The 14,252-nt window shown below is 62.5% G+C and overlaps 1 protein-coding gene across 4 annotated transcripts in view; it reads left to right on the top strand.

The window, feature by feature from the left end:
- The window catches only part of BRD1 (bromodomain containing 1), a 41,792-nt gene extending 27,921 nt beyond the window's left edge, over positions 1-13,871 (top strand). For 2 of the 4 annotated variants that reach the window (XM_080658588.1, XM_080658587.1), the window contains exons 8-13: positions 2,088-2,192; positions 10,065-10,200; positions 10,460-10,587; positions 11,434-11,543; positions 11,718-11,872; positions 12,494-13,871. In XM_080658588.1, coding sequence (XP_080514714.1) covers positions 2,088-2,192; positions 10,065-10,200; positions 10,460-10,587; positions 11,434-11,543; positions 11,718-11,872; positions 12,494-12,677 — 818 coding nt within the window. In that variant the 3' untranslated portion in view covers positions 12,678-13,871. Of the gene's footprint in view, positions 1-1,697; positions 2,193-10,064; positions 10,201-10,459; positions 10,588-11,433; positions 11,544-11,717; positions 11,873-12,493 lie in introns of all 4 variants that reach the window. The other 2 variants (XR_013960064.1, XM_080658586.1) reach the window with 2 other exon arrangements.
- Positions 13,872-14,252: the final 381 nt, after the last annotated feature.

Raw genomic sequence — 14,252 nt, 5'->3', positions numbered from 1 at the left:
CCCGTGGCTGCAGAACAGCGACAGTGGGTGAGCAAAGCGGCTGGAAGCAGGGGCCGGGAGGCCCTGCTGGGTGAGGTCCCCTGCGTCGGGTGCAGGTCTCCTGTGACGGCGAGAGAAGCCCGGTGGGCTGAGCGTGAGAGGAGCAGAGGTGTGGGCCACGTGGTCCGGGGCCCACGTTAGCCTCTGAGCAGGGGGTGGGCTGGAGGTGGCCGTGCAGTGGGAGAGCCCAGCAGGGAGGGGCAGCAGAGGGGCAGGCGGGGGCCGCACCCACCCAGCCAGGATGGAGGCGGCCTCGCAGGCACGGAGGCGGGCCCTTTAGGCATCATGGTCAGGACAAGTGCTGATGTGGGGGCTCGAGGGTCAGGCGGAGGGAGGAGAGGAGGCAGGAAGTCAGTAGAGGGCCTGCTGGGGAAGGGGGTTGGGCGCAGCGAGCGCGTGCCTTCGCAGAAGGCTTTCAGCAGGAACTCCGCGGGCCCTGTCCATCCACACAGCGCTTTTGTGTTTTGTAAACTGTTTCCTTGCATTTGTTCGTGACTTTAAGCAGTGGTAGGAAGAATCTTGTCACCAGCCAACATGTCACTGTGGCTCTCGATTCTGCATCCTGCTTGTGGGTGTCCACTGTCCAGGGCGGGAGTGGGCGCCATCCCAGCAGCCTGACGCACGAGGGGGTGGTGTCCCCTGGCAGCTCTCGGTTGGAGGCCGCTCCCCCGGATGTTTGAGTCTGTGAGGTGGGCACGCTACCAAGCGTGGAGCCCCCGAGGCCGGACTTGAGCAGCGCGGGCTCAGGTCACGTGGGCCCCACACGGTGTGCAGCTTTTCAGCTTTCCGTTCTGAAAATGAACTTGGGGTTGAAGTGTTCACTTGACATCTTTCTAGTGGCTTGTAGGATTCCAGGGTCAGTACAGGAAGAACTGAATCTAGATGCCAGATCCCACTGGGGGTCGTTTAAACAGCGCCTCTGGGCTGCAGGTCACGTGCTCGGTGTTCGGCGCTCATCCCTGTGGGTGTGGCCTCCCACGCAGTGCCAGGCCAGCCCGCGTCGGGCAGCCCCCAGGGCTGAGCTGGTTTTTGGAGCGCTGGTTCCATGCGGAGACATTGCAGCCTCGGTTAAAATAGTTAAAGTAGTCTCCTTCTTCCCGAAGGCAGTATTCATTGTAAAGTCAGACCAAAGAGGCGTTACACGTAGCGTTTCGGGGTGTGGCTCTGGCACAGGAGAGAAGGGTGAGCTGAGAACTGAGTGGGAGGCTCCCCCGTCCTCACTCGCTCACGGCCCTCAGCACTGCCTGCTTCTGGCACCGACCAGGGCAGCCTGGGCAGCGGTGGGTGTGAGTGTTCGCTTCCGTGTGCCCACTCTGGGCGAGGCCGGGCCGGGGCGGGCGGGGATGCCCTAGGCCCTTAGCTGCGTGCGCTTTCTCTTCTCAAGGTAAGTGAGCTGTGGCTGCAGCTGCTGGCGTGCACCCCAACGATGTGCTTAATGTTGGCGAATGTGAAGTCATCTCCCAGGTGTTTGCAGAGGCCGGGGTGCCAGGGCACCCCGATGGGGCCCCACAGCCCTCACTGCCCGCAGCGAGTTGTGTGGGATGCTTTGTTTCCTTAATTGAATTAGTGTTTTGGTGGACTTCACATTTATAGTAAGTTTTATAATAGATTTTATAATTACCAGTTTTCAAAAATCACTTTATTTATAATTTTTTCAGGAGATAAATCTCCCCCTAAACTTGAACCATCAGATGCATTACCTCTTCCTTCAAACTCGGAGACTAATTCAGAACCACCAACCCTCAAACCAGTAGAACTCAACCCAGAGCAGAGTAAACTTTTCAAAAGAGTCACATTTGATAATGAATCACATAGCACTTGCACTCAGAGCGCCCTGGTAATCGGACACCCTGCAGAGCCCACCCTCGCCTGTAGTGGCGCTGCGCCGGCGGCGGCCTCCGCGGGGGCGGAGCCAGCAAGCGATGTAAACAGACGCCCTTCTGTTCTCTTCTGCAAATCGAACAGTGTAAGCCCCCCAAAGTCTGCCAAGAACACTGAGACCCCGCCAGCTTCTCCTCAGCTAGGGACCAAAACCTTTCTGTCTGTAGTCCTTCCGAGGTTGGAGACTCTTCTGCAGCCAAGAAAAAGGTCGCGAAGCACCTGCGGCGACTCTGAGGTGGAGGCGGGGTCCCCGGGAAAGCGCCTGGACACAGGTAAATGCTGCGGGCCTTCGCCTGCCCTTCTCTTCTCCGGGGTCAGAGGGCACAGTCGCGGGAGCGCGCCCAGCTGTGGTATCTCAGTCCACTGTCCACAGTCCTCTTAATTTCCAGATGGGAAGACACGTGGCCCATTTGTTCCTGGACAACCCCTAACTTGTAGGTCTGAGGGTGCATTGCGGGGTGGCTGCTGGCCACATGGGCCTGGGTGGGCGGACCTGCTCCTCCCTCAGAGTGTGCCCTGCGGAGAGCCGGGGGGCTCATTTGCATGCCGAGGGGCTCATTTGCATGCCGGGGGGCTCATTTGCATGCCGGGGGCTGGAAGGAGGCGCCTGAGCTCTCCCGCAGCCGAGTGTGTGTCCCTGAAATGTCCCCTGCGGGGCTCCACGATGGCCATGCCCCTGGGAGGCGCTGTTCTGTGTCTGACACGTCCCGCGGGAGGTGTGTGAACATGCTGGTCCCGTGGGTTCTGCCTTGGACCGGAGCCTGGTCTGTGTTTCTTTCTGGTCCACCTGGTGCGTCCAGATGAGGAGAAGGCCGCTGTCGCTTGGCCGTCCTGCTGTCAGGGCACTTTCTCGGCTCAGCTGGAGGAGCAGAGGCTGGGTGGGGGCGAGCCTTCTGCGTCCCGAGCCTCCGCAGGGTCCGGTGGGGGGCCATCCCTGCACGCGCCAAAGGTGCACATGGAGGAGGTGATCCAGCAGGTGCTTGTGGGGGCCCGTCCTGTACTCAGCGGACGCTCATTCTCGTTGCCAAAGTAACTTCCTGTGAACGTCATTGGAACGTAGGGAACGTTCACACGTCTCATAGACATTCTCTACCCACGTCCCTCTCTTCGTGGGTGACACCAAGTGGGAGCTGTTTACTAATTTGTGAAAACCATCGCGTGTCCGAGCCACCCGAGCTCCTCAGCATCTCCCAGGGCAGGCGAAGGACGACGGCACGCTGCGGGGCGTCGGGACTTCCCTCCCGTGCCCTGGCCTTGCGTAGGGACCTCAGGCGGCTTGTTGGCAAGTGTTCTGAGGTGTGCTTGGAGCGCAGTCACTGCGTGTCCTGTTTCCGCTTGGCAGTGGCTCCGGTCGCCAGGCCCTGCCTTTGGCTCCGGGGTCTGGGGCGCCCATCCCATGCCACGCCCTCTGCCTGCTACCCAACTGCAGCGCCTGTGCAGGGCACTGCGGGCCCAGCACCCACTGGGAAGCTGGTGACCCGAGAGCCGGCGGGCAGCCAGCCCCGCAGCGGCCTCACCTGACCTGTTGGGTCTGGCTGGAGCCGTCGCCACCTGTGGGCCTCCGGCCGCTGGCGAGGTCCACCAGCCGGCGTTCGTGGCGTGCAGGGCTCTTGCACTTGGTCACCGGGTGCCCCTCCTCCCGCTTTTCCACGTCTGAGGGGCGGGTCTTGCACAGGCGACCGTGGCCGTGGAGGAGTGTGTGCCCTGTGCCCTGACTGAAGCGTGGGTCTCTGCTTGCTAATTCCAGAGTGGCCGTAGGCAGTGGGCGAGCGGCGAGGCCTGAGCTCCTGTGCGGTCCGGCAGCCTCAGTAGCTCGTGGGCAGAGTGCCGGCCCGCGGTGCCCACCATCCACTTCGGGCCTCGCCCACTCGGGCTGCGGCTCTGCACCCGGGTCTCTGGATCCAGCTTGCAGCCTTTGCAGGCGGGACTGGGAGAGCCCCGGTCCTCCGATCGTCCCCCACATTGCACCAGCGCGCTCGGCCTGCCGTGCAGGGCGTCCGGGTTCCGCTGCGCTGCGGGTTTCCAAGTCAGAGCGCACTGAGGCGTTCATTCAGGACGCCGCCCCGTGGGCTGCTCTGGCCTCCAGGAGGGTCAGCACCCCGCCTCGGCTCCTGCCCGTCCGCAGAGCTCCGCTCTGCTGGCTCCTCTCTTCCGTGGCCACTGGCTGGTTCTCGTCTCTCCTCCTGAGGTTCCTGCCGCGTGATTCCTGTGGGGCGGGGGCGGGGGGAGAGGGACAGAGGGGAGAGGGGCTCTTCGCGCCCTTGGCCGTTCAGGGCAGCAGCTGCTGTGGATGTCGTCAGTCAGACTAAGTGGCTTTTTCACTGTTTTCCAGGTTCTCGTTTCACTACTAACATGCTGGGTGGTTCACTCTTGGGACCCTAATTATTTTCTCTTGCTCAACTTGGATGGAGCTCGGCTCAGTGGTCCCTTTGGAACGCAGGGAGATGGCTGCATCTTGATTTCACATAATTCTTTGGAGTCATTGGAAGCATCAGCCCAACCACCCTCCAACACTAACACCGGCGCGTGGGGACCTGCCCCCTAAGTCAGAGCCCGGCGCAGGCTCAGCCGGCTGGGACGCCGCCGTGGGCCTCCCTGGGGACAGGTGTGAGCCTTAGAGTCCGTTGTGGCTCAGGTCACCTCTCGCATCCAGAGGATCACTGGACAGATTCCGACCGCGTCCTCAGCAGGCACGGGACCGGGCCCGACAGGACCCGCGTGCGCCACCCGACAGCCAGGAGACGGGTGCTCACCCTGTCCCTCATGTCCTCCTGCCCGCCCCCCTTTCCTGCTGGTTCTCCTGGCCGCCCGCTGCAGGGAGGAAGCCCGCCTGGGAGAGCGGCGGCTGTGCCTGGCACCGCGCCTGCTTCCTGCACCGTGGCGCCTCGGGGAGTGGTCTGGGCACAGCAGGCGGTTGCGCTCTTACGGGCTGTTTTTGGTGTTTTGTTGAGAGGCTGAGACAGACACACAGTGCAGCTCCCTTGCTGAGAGCAGAAGTCAGGACGTGCGGACAAGGTGATGGGCTTGCCCCGCCGCTCGCGAGGCTGAGGCAGTTGCCCGGCCTGGCCCCACGTTTGACCCCATGTTGTGCTTCGGGGCCGCGAGGCAGCCTGGGAGGAATGCTGGTGGCCGCAGCCCACTCTTCCTTTGCTTTTGCCTCATCAGCTGCCCCCCAGAAGGTTTTTTTTTTAAATTTTTTAATTTTAATACCTTTTTATTGATTTCAGAGAGGAAGGGAGAGGGAGAGAGAGAAACATCAATGATGAGAGAGAATCATTGATCGGCTGCCTCCTGCACTCCCCCTACTGGGGATTGAGCCCACATCCTGGGCATCTGCCCTGACCAGGAATCGAACCCGGGACCCTGCAGTCCGTAGGCTGATGCTCTATCCACTGAGGCACACGAGCCAGGGCCAGAAGGTTCTTGAAGGCGCAGTGAGGCGTGGTGGGGTGGGTCTGGGCTGTCACATCCGGGGCGTGGGGCCCCTGGCCGTGCAGGCCGTTCTGACCGAAGGCCTGGCCTCCGTGAGCTTTCTCTGCAGAGTCGCCTCAGTCGCCCCAGGGGGCGCCTCTTCCACATGCGCCTGGGTGTGCCCCAGAGGCCTGGAGGGGTGGGGAAGCCTGGCCAGGGCGCCTCCGCTTGGCCAGGCCTTTGGGGGCAGAGGAAGGCTTGTCTTTGCTTTGTCTCCTGTGACCCCGGTGGACCCGGGCACGGGGCTGGGTGGAGGACACTGGTCGGGTTCGAGAGCCGCCCTGTCTAGTTCCCTGGCGCACTGACTGGACCTGCAGCCTTCGGAACGCCCTCGTGTTGGATGTTGCTGAGCGTCAGCTCCCCTGGCCACGTGGTTGCTGCAGCCGGGCCGGGCCTCCTGCTGCGGAGGGCGGCTCTCGGCCCTCCTGTCTGCAGAGCCCGCCTGACCGCGTGTCCTTTCGTGTCCTTGCAGGGTCTCCGAGGCCCGGCCCGGCTGCTGCCCAGGGAGCCCCGTGGGAGGGACGGGTGCCCGGGGACACTTCTCGGGAAGAACGGGGCCGGGGGGGCGGTGCTGTCCCGGCTGCGTGCCCGCTGTGTCCTTGGGAAGATGGAAGGAGACGCGCTCCTTCTCGTGCCTCAGGCTGAGGCCTCCCCACCCCTGTCTTCCCCCGAGAGTCACCGGGAGCCTGGCTTCAGGCTGTGGTCCCCAAGCACCTCGTCTGCTGTGGGCACCCTGAGTGTGGGCTCGCTGTGGGTCTCAGCGCCGGGCTTCTCTCTCCCGGACTGGCCTCTGCTTGGGCGCCTGCGCGGTCTGCCCTCGGCCAGCGGCTCGTGAGGGCGCCAGCGGCTCTTGTGCTCCCCCGGCAGGCTCCCCCCTGCAGGGCCCAGCCTGCTCACTCCATGCTTGAGCTTCCCCAGGGCCTCGGAGTGCGGGCCCGGTGGAACTTCACCACCGCCTTGAGCGGCTGGGCCCTGCCGTCCTGCTTCTCTGCTTGGAGAGGCGTCATCAGCTCCTTTGTCGGGAGGAGCCAATGGCCGAGGTCCCGGAGGTGGAGGCAGGGCGAGGCCGTCAGTTCCATGCCGACGCTGCAGGCAGACTGGGGCTGTGTGTCCTTGTCGTCGGACTGTTGCCACGAGGTGTGTTTGGACCAGGCCTGGGTCTGGTGATGCTGAGGGTTTCCTCCGAGCCCATGGGTGGTGGCCTGGTTCCCGTGCTGGTGCTGGGCCCGGATGTGCGCCTGTGGCCGTGGCCCCTTCTCTCACCTCGGATCTCACACTGGGCTCCGTCCATCGGTCCGTCCATCTGGGCGGCCGTCTCTGACGTGCTGAGTTGAGGGTCATTCCAGACAGTGCCTCTGTGCCTCCTGCCGCCTGGAGGCCCCTGAGGGGGAGGCAGGCCGTCCGTCCCCTGCTCTCCATGCCCTCCGGGCGTGGGCTGGACTCAGTCTCTCGTGACGAGGGGGTGATGAAGAAGTCAGCTGCATCTCATGCGGCATCAGCTGCCTTTCCAACATGGTTTGGTCGCCGCATGCACATGTCAGCTTACAGAATGAGACTAACACCCCAGCAGCCTGCAGTTCCTGCTGATAAACATGAGCTAGTTTTAAAGTAAAAGGACCAAGTGGTTGTAAGGCCAGTGGGGTTGGTCCACGCAGGCCCGAGGGAACAGCAAAACACATTCCCTTCCTGCCCTTGGACTCCCAGCTGCCGTCGAGGGTTACTCGCCTCCTTGTTTAAAAGTAAGTCACGTGCCCTGAGAACTACGGAAAAGCACACAGGCACACCTTGGGGACACTGGGGACGAGGGTCCCGACCCCCAATAAAACACGGGTCGCCATAAAGTGACCCACATGAATGCTTTGGTCCCAGGCCCATAAGGACAGTTCGCCTCACACGTAGTCTGTTAAATGTGTCATAGTGTTAAGTCTAGCAAAACCACTGTGCATCCCTTCACTAAAAACACTCAGTAAAGTCAGCCACCATCTGAGCCGCCGTCTCTGTGCTGGAGGGTCTCGCATGGTGGTGATGGCGGCTGACGGAGGTGGTTCCTGAGGTGGGGGCGGGGTTGGGGGTGGCTTCTCAGAGTAAGACAGCAGTGATGCTCTCCGCACAGCAGACTTCTCCGCACAGCCTCCCTGCAGCTGCAGCACCACCCACAGGACCTCTTTCAGAACTGCAGCCAGTCCTCAAACCCGGCACTGCTCTGTCAGTCAGCTCACGTCACTCTCTCAGTCCTCTGTTGCCATCTCACCGTCCTCACAGCCTCGTCACAGGGTGGGCTCCGTCTCCTGAAACCCCTCTCTTTGCTCCTCTGCAAGCACCTCCTCTTCACTCAAGCTCTGTCCCGAGTTTGCAGCGATTCAGCCCGTCCTCTGGCTCCACTTCATGCTCCTCCTGCTGCTGCTCCCTCCACACGTGCAGGCACTTCCTCTCGGAGGTCTGGAGCCCTCAGATCGGCCACCAGGGCTGGATCGGCTTCTCCCAGAGTCCTGTGGATGTCTCCCGGGAATCACTAGGGGTCTCAGTGGCAGCGAGGACGGGGAGACCTTTTCCATTTATTTTGCCCCGACCCATCAGAGGAAGCACCACGGCAGCGATAGCTTACAGAACGTGGCTTTTCTTCACGTGAGACTTGGGAGTCAGAGTTAGTCCCTGACCCAAGAGCGGCAGAAAGGCCTGGAAACAGCATTCATCCGGCCCCTCCACCAGCGCTCTTGGTGACCAGGCGCCTTGTCACGAGCAGTCAGATGAGGGAGAACCTTTTCCTGAGCAGTAGGTCTGCACGGGGCTCACACTGTCCAGGAGGCCGTGTGGCACGTTCAGACACAGGTAGAGCAGGTGAGCCTCACCCTCACGGGCCCAGGGTTTTCTACATGGGACGTGAGCACTGGCTCCAGCTTCAGGTCACAGCTGCATGAGCTCCTAGAAGAGCCGCCTGTCTGTGAGGCCAGGCGCCGACCCCCTCTCAGCTGTGAGCGTCCCCATCGGAGGCCTGTCCTCCACCCGGAGGCTGGTAGGAACCTGCTGAGTGGCCCCTCCACGAGTCATCCGAGCGGCCCTTCTGCCCGGCACCTCCTCCCGCTCACGACCAGCCTCCCGTTGCCACACGTTCCTGCCGCCGCCGCCTCCCCTCAGCCTCCCCGGATGGAGGAGAGCAGGGCCTGGCCCCGGAGTGGCTTTGGCTGGAGGGAGCCCTGGCTGTGGGGCCCTCTACCCAGAGCACGGACCCTGTCTCCTCACCAGCAATAGGCTGTTCCCTCCGATCACGCGTGTTCGCTGGAGCAGCACTGTAATTTCCTTCCAGAACTTCTTGGCGTTCACAGCGTGCTCGCTGTTGGGCGTGAGGGGCCTCGCTTTCAGCTCCTCTTGCCGTTGGACAGGCCTCCCCAAGCGGGTCGTTTCTGCTTTGGTTTAAAGTGAGGGGTGCAGCTCTTCCTTCACGGGGCCCCTGGAGGCCCTTGTGGGGCTGCGGAGGGGCCTGACTTCGTCTTGTTGTGTCTCAGCAAGTAGGGGCCCAGGAGAGGGGGAGAGGGGCGGCCGGTCGGGGAGCAGTGCGAGCACAGCATTTCAGTCGAGTTCTTGGTCTCGTGGGGCAGTCTGACAGCGACAGACAATGACAGGAGTAAGGTGAAGGGCCACTGGTCACAGAGCACGTGACCAGTGATGACAGCGACAAGGTCTGTAATATTTCGAGAATTGCACTGAGCACGGCTGTTGGGGAGGTGGTGCCAGGGGGCTGGCGAGATGCAGGGCTGCACCAGCCTTCAGTTGGTGGAATCGCAGTCTGCGAAGCGCAGTGAAGCGAGGTTGCCTTGGTGAAGCAGGCGAGAGAGCCCTCTGAGCTGACCACCCGCCTCACACCGTTGTAAAGAAACGGCTTTTCAATTTTTTAAGTGTGAGGAGTGGGATTCCTTTTGGGGAAAAAATATGCACAGTCCTTGGTGTCACACGGGAGGGAGCCCAGCTGGGTCTGCGGTGGGGACACGGGTTACGCGGTGAGGGGTGACGGTGAGGGGTGACGTCGGTGGCAGGGACGTGGCCAGTGTGTCTGGGAGGCAGGCTAGGGGCGCGGCTCTGAGGCGGCCTGGCCTGGCCTGGTGACCACCGCTTCCGGGGAGCGGCCCCCCCCCCGCCCCCCCTTAGCCAGGTGCCTTGGTCTGTTGTAACGTGTTCTCCATACTTTTCTTTTGAAAGTTTTTTTTTTCATGGACTTTCCGTTCCCATTGGACGTTCCACTGTGTGAAGTCGCTCTTGGTGGTCTGGCTCCTCAGCAGGTCCCGGCCGGCCCGGCCCTCGTGCCTGGTGCAGACACGGCTGCACCGGAGGGACATGGTGTGGTCCGCCCGCCTGGGAGCGAATGGCATGCCTGTTCGCTGCTTGGTTGAGCCTGTTTCACACGTGACGTTAGGAAGAGCCCCTCTGAGACCAGGGCCCCTGAGCCCGTGAGGCTGTCAGCCTTTGTGTCACTGCACAGGCCCCGCCCCTGGGGTGTAGGCCCCGCCCCTGCGCCATGGGCCCCGCCCCTGCGCCGTAGGCCCCGCCCCTGCGCCGTGGGCGCTGTGCTAGGGCTGGGGTTTGGGTGACAGCCTCCACGCTGTCAGATTCCGGTTTGGGGGGAGTTCGCGCTCGGGCGGCGGCTCTGGCCGCGGAGCTCAGCCGCTGTGCCTTTGCAGGTCTCACCAATGGCTTTGGGGGCGTGAGGAGCGAGCAGGAGCCGGGCGGCCTCCCCGGGAGGAAAGCCACGCCCCGGCGGCGCTGCGCCTCCGAGTCCAGCATCGCCTCCAGCAGCAGCCCGCTCTGCGACGCCAGGTGGGCCGGGGGTTCCGGAGTCCCATGGCACCCGTTTTGTGGGCCTTGACCGAGACGTGGGATTGCAGGGCCCTGAGAACACAGGGCTGAACGGGTAGTTGAGTGATACTTCTCCTTACCAAGTCTCGCCTGTAACGGCGTGGTGAGCGCAGCCACTTTGTACCGGGGCTGCACTCCCTGCTGGCGGGCCCAGCTCCCTGGGGGGGGCGGGGTGTGAGGGCTGCGGCGGCGCCACCTGACCAGCCTGCGTTCCCCCCAGTTTCAGCGCCCCCAAGTGCGGCCGCGGCAAGCCTGCCCTGGTGCGCAGGCACACGCTAGAGGACCGCAGCGAGCTGATCTCCTGCATCGAGAACGGAAACTACGCCAAGGCGGCCAGGATCGCAGCCGGTGAGCGCAGCCCAGGCCCTGGTGTGCCCCGTGGACACTGTCTGCTTCCCAAGTGCCTCAGAGGGGACCTGGTGCACCCTGGCCTCTCCCGGAAAGGCCGGCTTTGGCGCAGGGCGAGGCGGTGTGCTGAGCCCCCGACAGGCCTGCGGGCGGCCGTGGGGAAGCGATGCGTTGGTCCTGCATGTCGCCCTGTGTGGGTGCTCAGCCCCAAGTGGTTCCCGTCAGACCCTGATAGGCCGATGGGCTTTGTTTAGGCTCATGTGTGATCTGCAGCCAATTGTGAGACTGGGGGCGGGGTGGGGTCCCCCAGCTTTCAGTATCTAGAGGTGGCTCGGGGTCAGGTGGGGCAGTGTGCTGTGCTGTTGGGGTGGAGACTGCATTGGCAGTGTGGGTGGACATGGGTGACCCAGTCGGGAGGGGTCTGAGCAGCGCAGCGGTCACCCTGGGCTGCATGGAGGGGGGCTGGGGACCGAGGGCACCAGGATGTGGGTGTGGACTCCAGGGATGTTCTGAGGGTCAGACAAGGCTCCCTGCTGGTTGAGGGCATGAGGAGGGGCGGGGAGGGCTGTGGTTTTGAATTACGGGTGTTGGTTCCAGAGGGGCCCTGGGGACCTCCCCCAGGAGGTGGGCGCGAGGGCGGAGGTGGGGGCTCAGGAGGGAGAGATGTTGGGAGCCTGGAGGTCGGAGCCTCAAGTAGGGTCGGGGTGCGTGGAGACCCCGGGCCAGACTGCGGGTAACCGTGTCAGCCAGGGCGGTGCCCCGTGCCCACCGGTCCGGGTGGTGTCGCTGCACGGGGGCGCGCGCCCTGCTGGGTGCCTGCGGGCTCACCCTCGTTCTTCCCTCTAGAGGTGGGTCAGAGCAGCATGTGGATCTCCACGGACGCCGCCGCCTCCGCGCTCGAGCCCCTGAAGGTGGTGTGGGCCAAGTGCAGCGGCTACCCCTCCTACCCCGCCCTGGTGAGCCGGGGCTCGGGGTGGGCGGCGCGGCTGTCCCCTGCGTGCAGGGCAGGCATCCACGGGCCCCTGTCAGGACGCCCGTGTGGGGGAGGGGCGGGAGAGGGGAGAGCTCCTCACCACCCACCTCGGGGTGCAGCGCCGGCGCTCGGGTGTGACCCCTGTCCCCCTCGGCAGATCATCGACCCTAAGATGCCGCGCGTGCCAGGGCACCACAACGGGGTCACCATCCCGGCCCCGCCGCTGGACGTGCTGAAGATCGGCGAGCACATGCAGACCAAGGCGGACGAGCGGCTGTTCCTCGTCCTCTTCTTCGACAACAAGCGGAGCTGGTGAGTGCCGGCGCCGGGAGCACGGGGGCTGGGAGCGGCCAGGCCTCCGTTTCTTACCTGTGGGGCCCCCTAGTCCTCCCGGCCCTCAGGTGGGCCCCGGCCCTGGGCATTCTCCCCGGAGATACCGCCTCGGCCCCTCCGAGCGCGGACGGAAGTGCCCGACCTCAGCACTGCAGCCCCTCTGCCCGCAGCTGCTGGTTGGCGCCCACCTGGGGGGGCAGGGCCTGCTGGCACCTGGGGGCTGTGGCTGGGCACCCACCAGCATCGGCATGTCCGGCTGGATTGGGTTTGGGTGTTGTGCTGGTGGCCCTGGGTGGCCACTGGGGAGAGACGTGGAAGGCTGACGGGCCTCCAGGACACGGGCCTCCTGGGAATCTGGAGGTGCCACCTGGTTTCGTGAGGGTCGGCTGTGCCCCCGCCCCGCAGCCCCAAGCTGACCGGGCCGGCCACCGACAGCCCCGCTCCGGGGTTTCTGGAGGGGCCTCTCGCGCACCCTGACCCCCGGGGCACCCTGACTTCGGGGTCGCGCCAGCAGGCCTCTGCGTGGTTAGCCTGATGTGACGCGTGGCGAAGGGCACGTGCCCGCAGCTCTCACTGTTGGCGTCTCTTTTCTTTTAAAAGGCAGTGGCTCCCTAAGTCCAAGATGGTCCCCCTGGGCATTGACGAGACGATAGACAAGCTGAAGATGATGGAGGGGAGGAACTCCAGCATCCGGAAGGCTGTGAGGGTCGCCTTCGACCGCGCCATGAACCACCTGAGCCGGGTGCACGGGGAGCCGGCCAGCGACCTCAGCGACATCGACTGAGGCCCCGCCGTGTCCATATGTTGATACGCTGTACATGTTTGTATATTGCTCAAAACCTAACTTATTCTGATTGTAGCTGTAGTTCTTTCCTTCTGTTCCCCGGGGGTCGGGGAGGTTTGTTTCCAAGTTTTCTATGAAACCATCCCGTCTGGGCGCGGCGGGCGCAGCTTCCGTGCGACTCTGCCCGGCACAGGTCACCGGAGGGTGCTGCTTGCATCACTTCCTTTGATCCATAGCTTTTTTTAAAAAAGACTTTTGAATGTTTAATAAATTTGTAAATCATACTCTTTACACAGAGTACCTGTTATTTAATAAGATGGGATGTAAATTTACAGTGACAAATGTGTATTTTAAGAAAGAAAATGACATTATTTTGAGTGGTACTTTGTGGAAAGAGGTGGAGAGTAAATTTCTGCGTGTACATCACCTGCGAATCACCAAAAACACTCCGCGCCCTGCGGCCGGGCGGGCGCGTCCCCGGTGCTGCCGTCTGCCGGTCCTCCGCCGCCCGCCCGCCCGCCTGCCTCCGGCCGCCCAGGGGGCCCCAGCGGATTATTTATTGTAGAAAGTGTATTCACTTGCTTTATAATGAAAAATAAATTTGCAAAAGTATATTGATAGCATTTTTATACGGCCACGGACGTGCGCCCGCCCCGCGGGGCTGCTGGCTGGCAGACTGGCTGTGTTCTTGGGTTTGTACCTTGTCCTCCTGTTTACAATGAGGGGCTTTCTGTAACTTGTTTTGATTTAGAACACTTTGGTAGCAATAGAAACTTTGGATACATTTTGTATGGTACCTGTGATGTACATAGAATTAGTACTTTATTTTTATTTTTAAGAGGTAAAGCATTATGTTAGGGGAAAAGGTAGGGTGGGTTTCCAAATTCCATTTTTTTATATTAAAAAATAAAGTCAAGATTTGGACGGTGTGGCCATTTCATTCCTACGTCCCCAGAGTGCTGGTGGGCAGGCGCCCGGAGGCTGGCGGGCCTGGGCCCCGGGCCTGTCCCCACGGCGCATCCAGCCCGGCACCTGCGCTGTCATGGCATTATTTATTACTTCAGCTAATCATATTTTTATTTTGAACTGGCAGTCTGAAATTTTTAAATGTTCCTCCTTTCCAGTCTCCGTTGTTTGTGACATCTCCACAGAAACTTGAAAATAAATGTCTTCCTTTGATGGTTTTGTCCTGTGTCTGGCAGACGCTTTATCTGCTGTGTTCCTCAGGGGCCTGCTGGGGCGAGACAGGGCCGGTCGGAGAAGGGCCGCCAGGGCCCGGGCTGCGCAGGTGCGCCCTCCACAGGCGGCCGGAGGCGCTGTCACGTCACGGGGTCTGAGCGCGTGGGGTCTGTGACGCTCGGAGCTTGTGGCATCAGCTGGGCTCAGGCCTCGGACAGGCTGCAGCGGCCGGCCTGGCGGGATCTGTTGTCCTGGAGACGGCACCCCAGTGACGTGACCATGTCACCCCCCCCCCCCCGACCCCCGTGAAATGACTGTCACGGGGGCCCCCAAGCCGTGGCCCTTCCCCCAGCCGCTCTAACCCAGGTGTTGCCTTCCGTGTCGGGCCCACGTGCA

Source organism: Plecotus auritus, assembly GCF_963455305.1.
Source record: "Plecotus auritus genome assembly, chromosome: 3".
NCBI lineage: Eukaryota > Metazoa > Chordata > Mammalia > Chiroptera > Vespertilionidae > Plecotus > Plecotus auritus.
The sequence above is the reverse complement of the archived record's forward strand: the minus strand, read 5'-3'. Positions and strand labels throughout refer to the sequence as shown.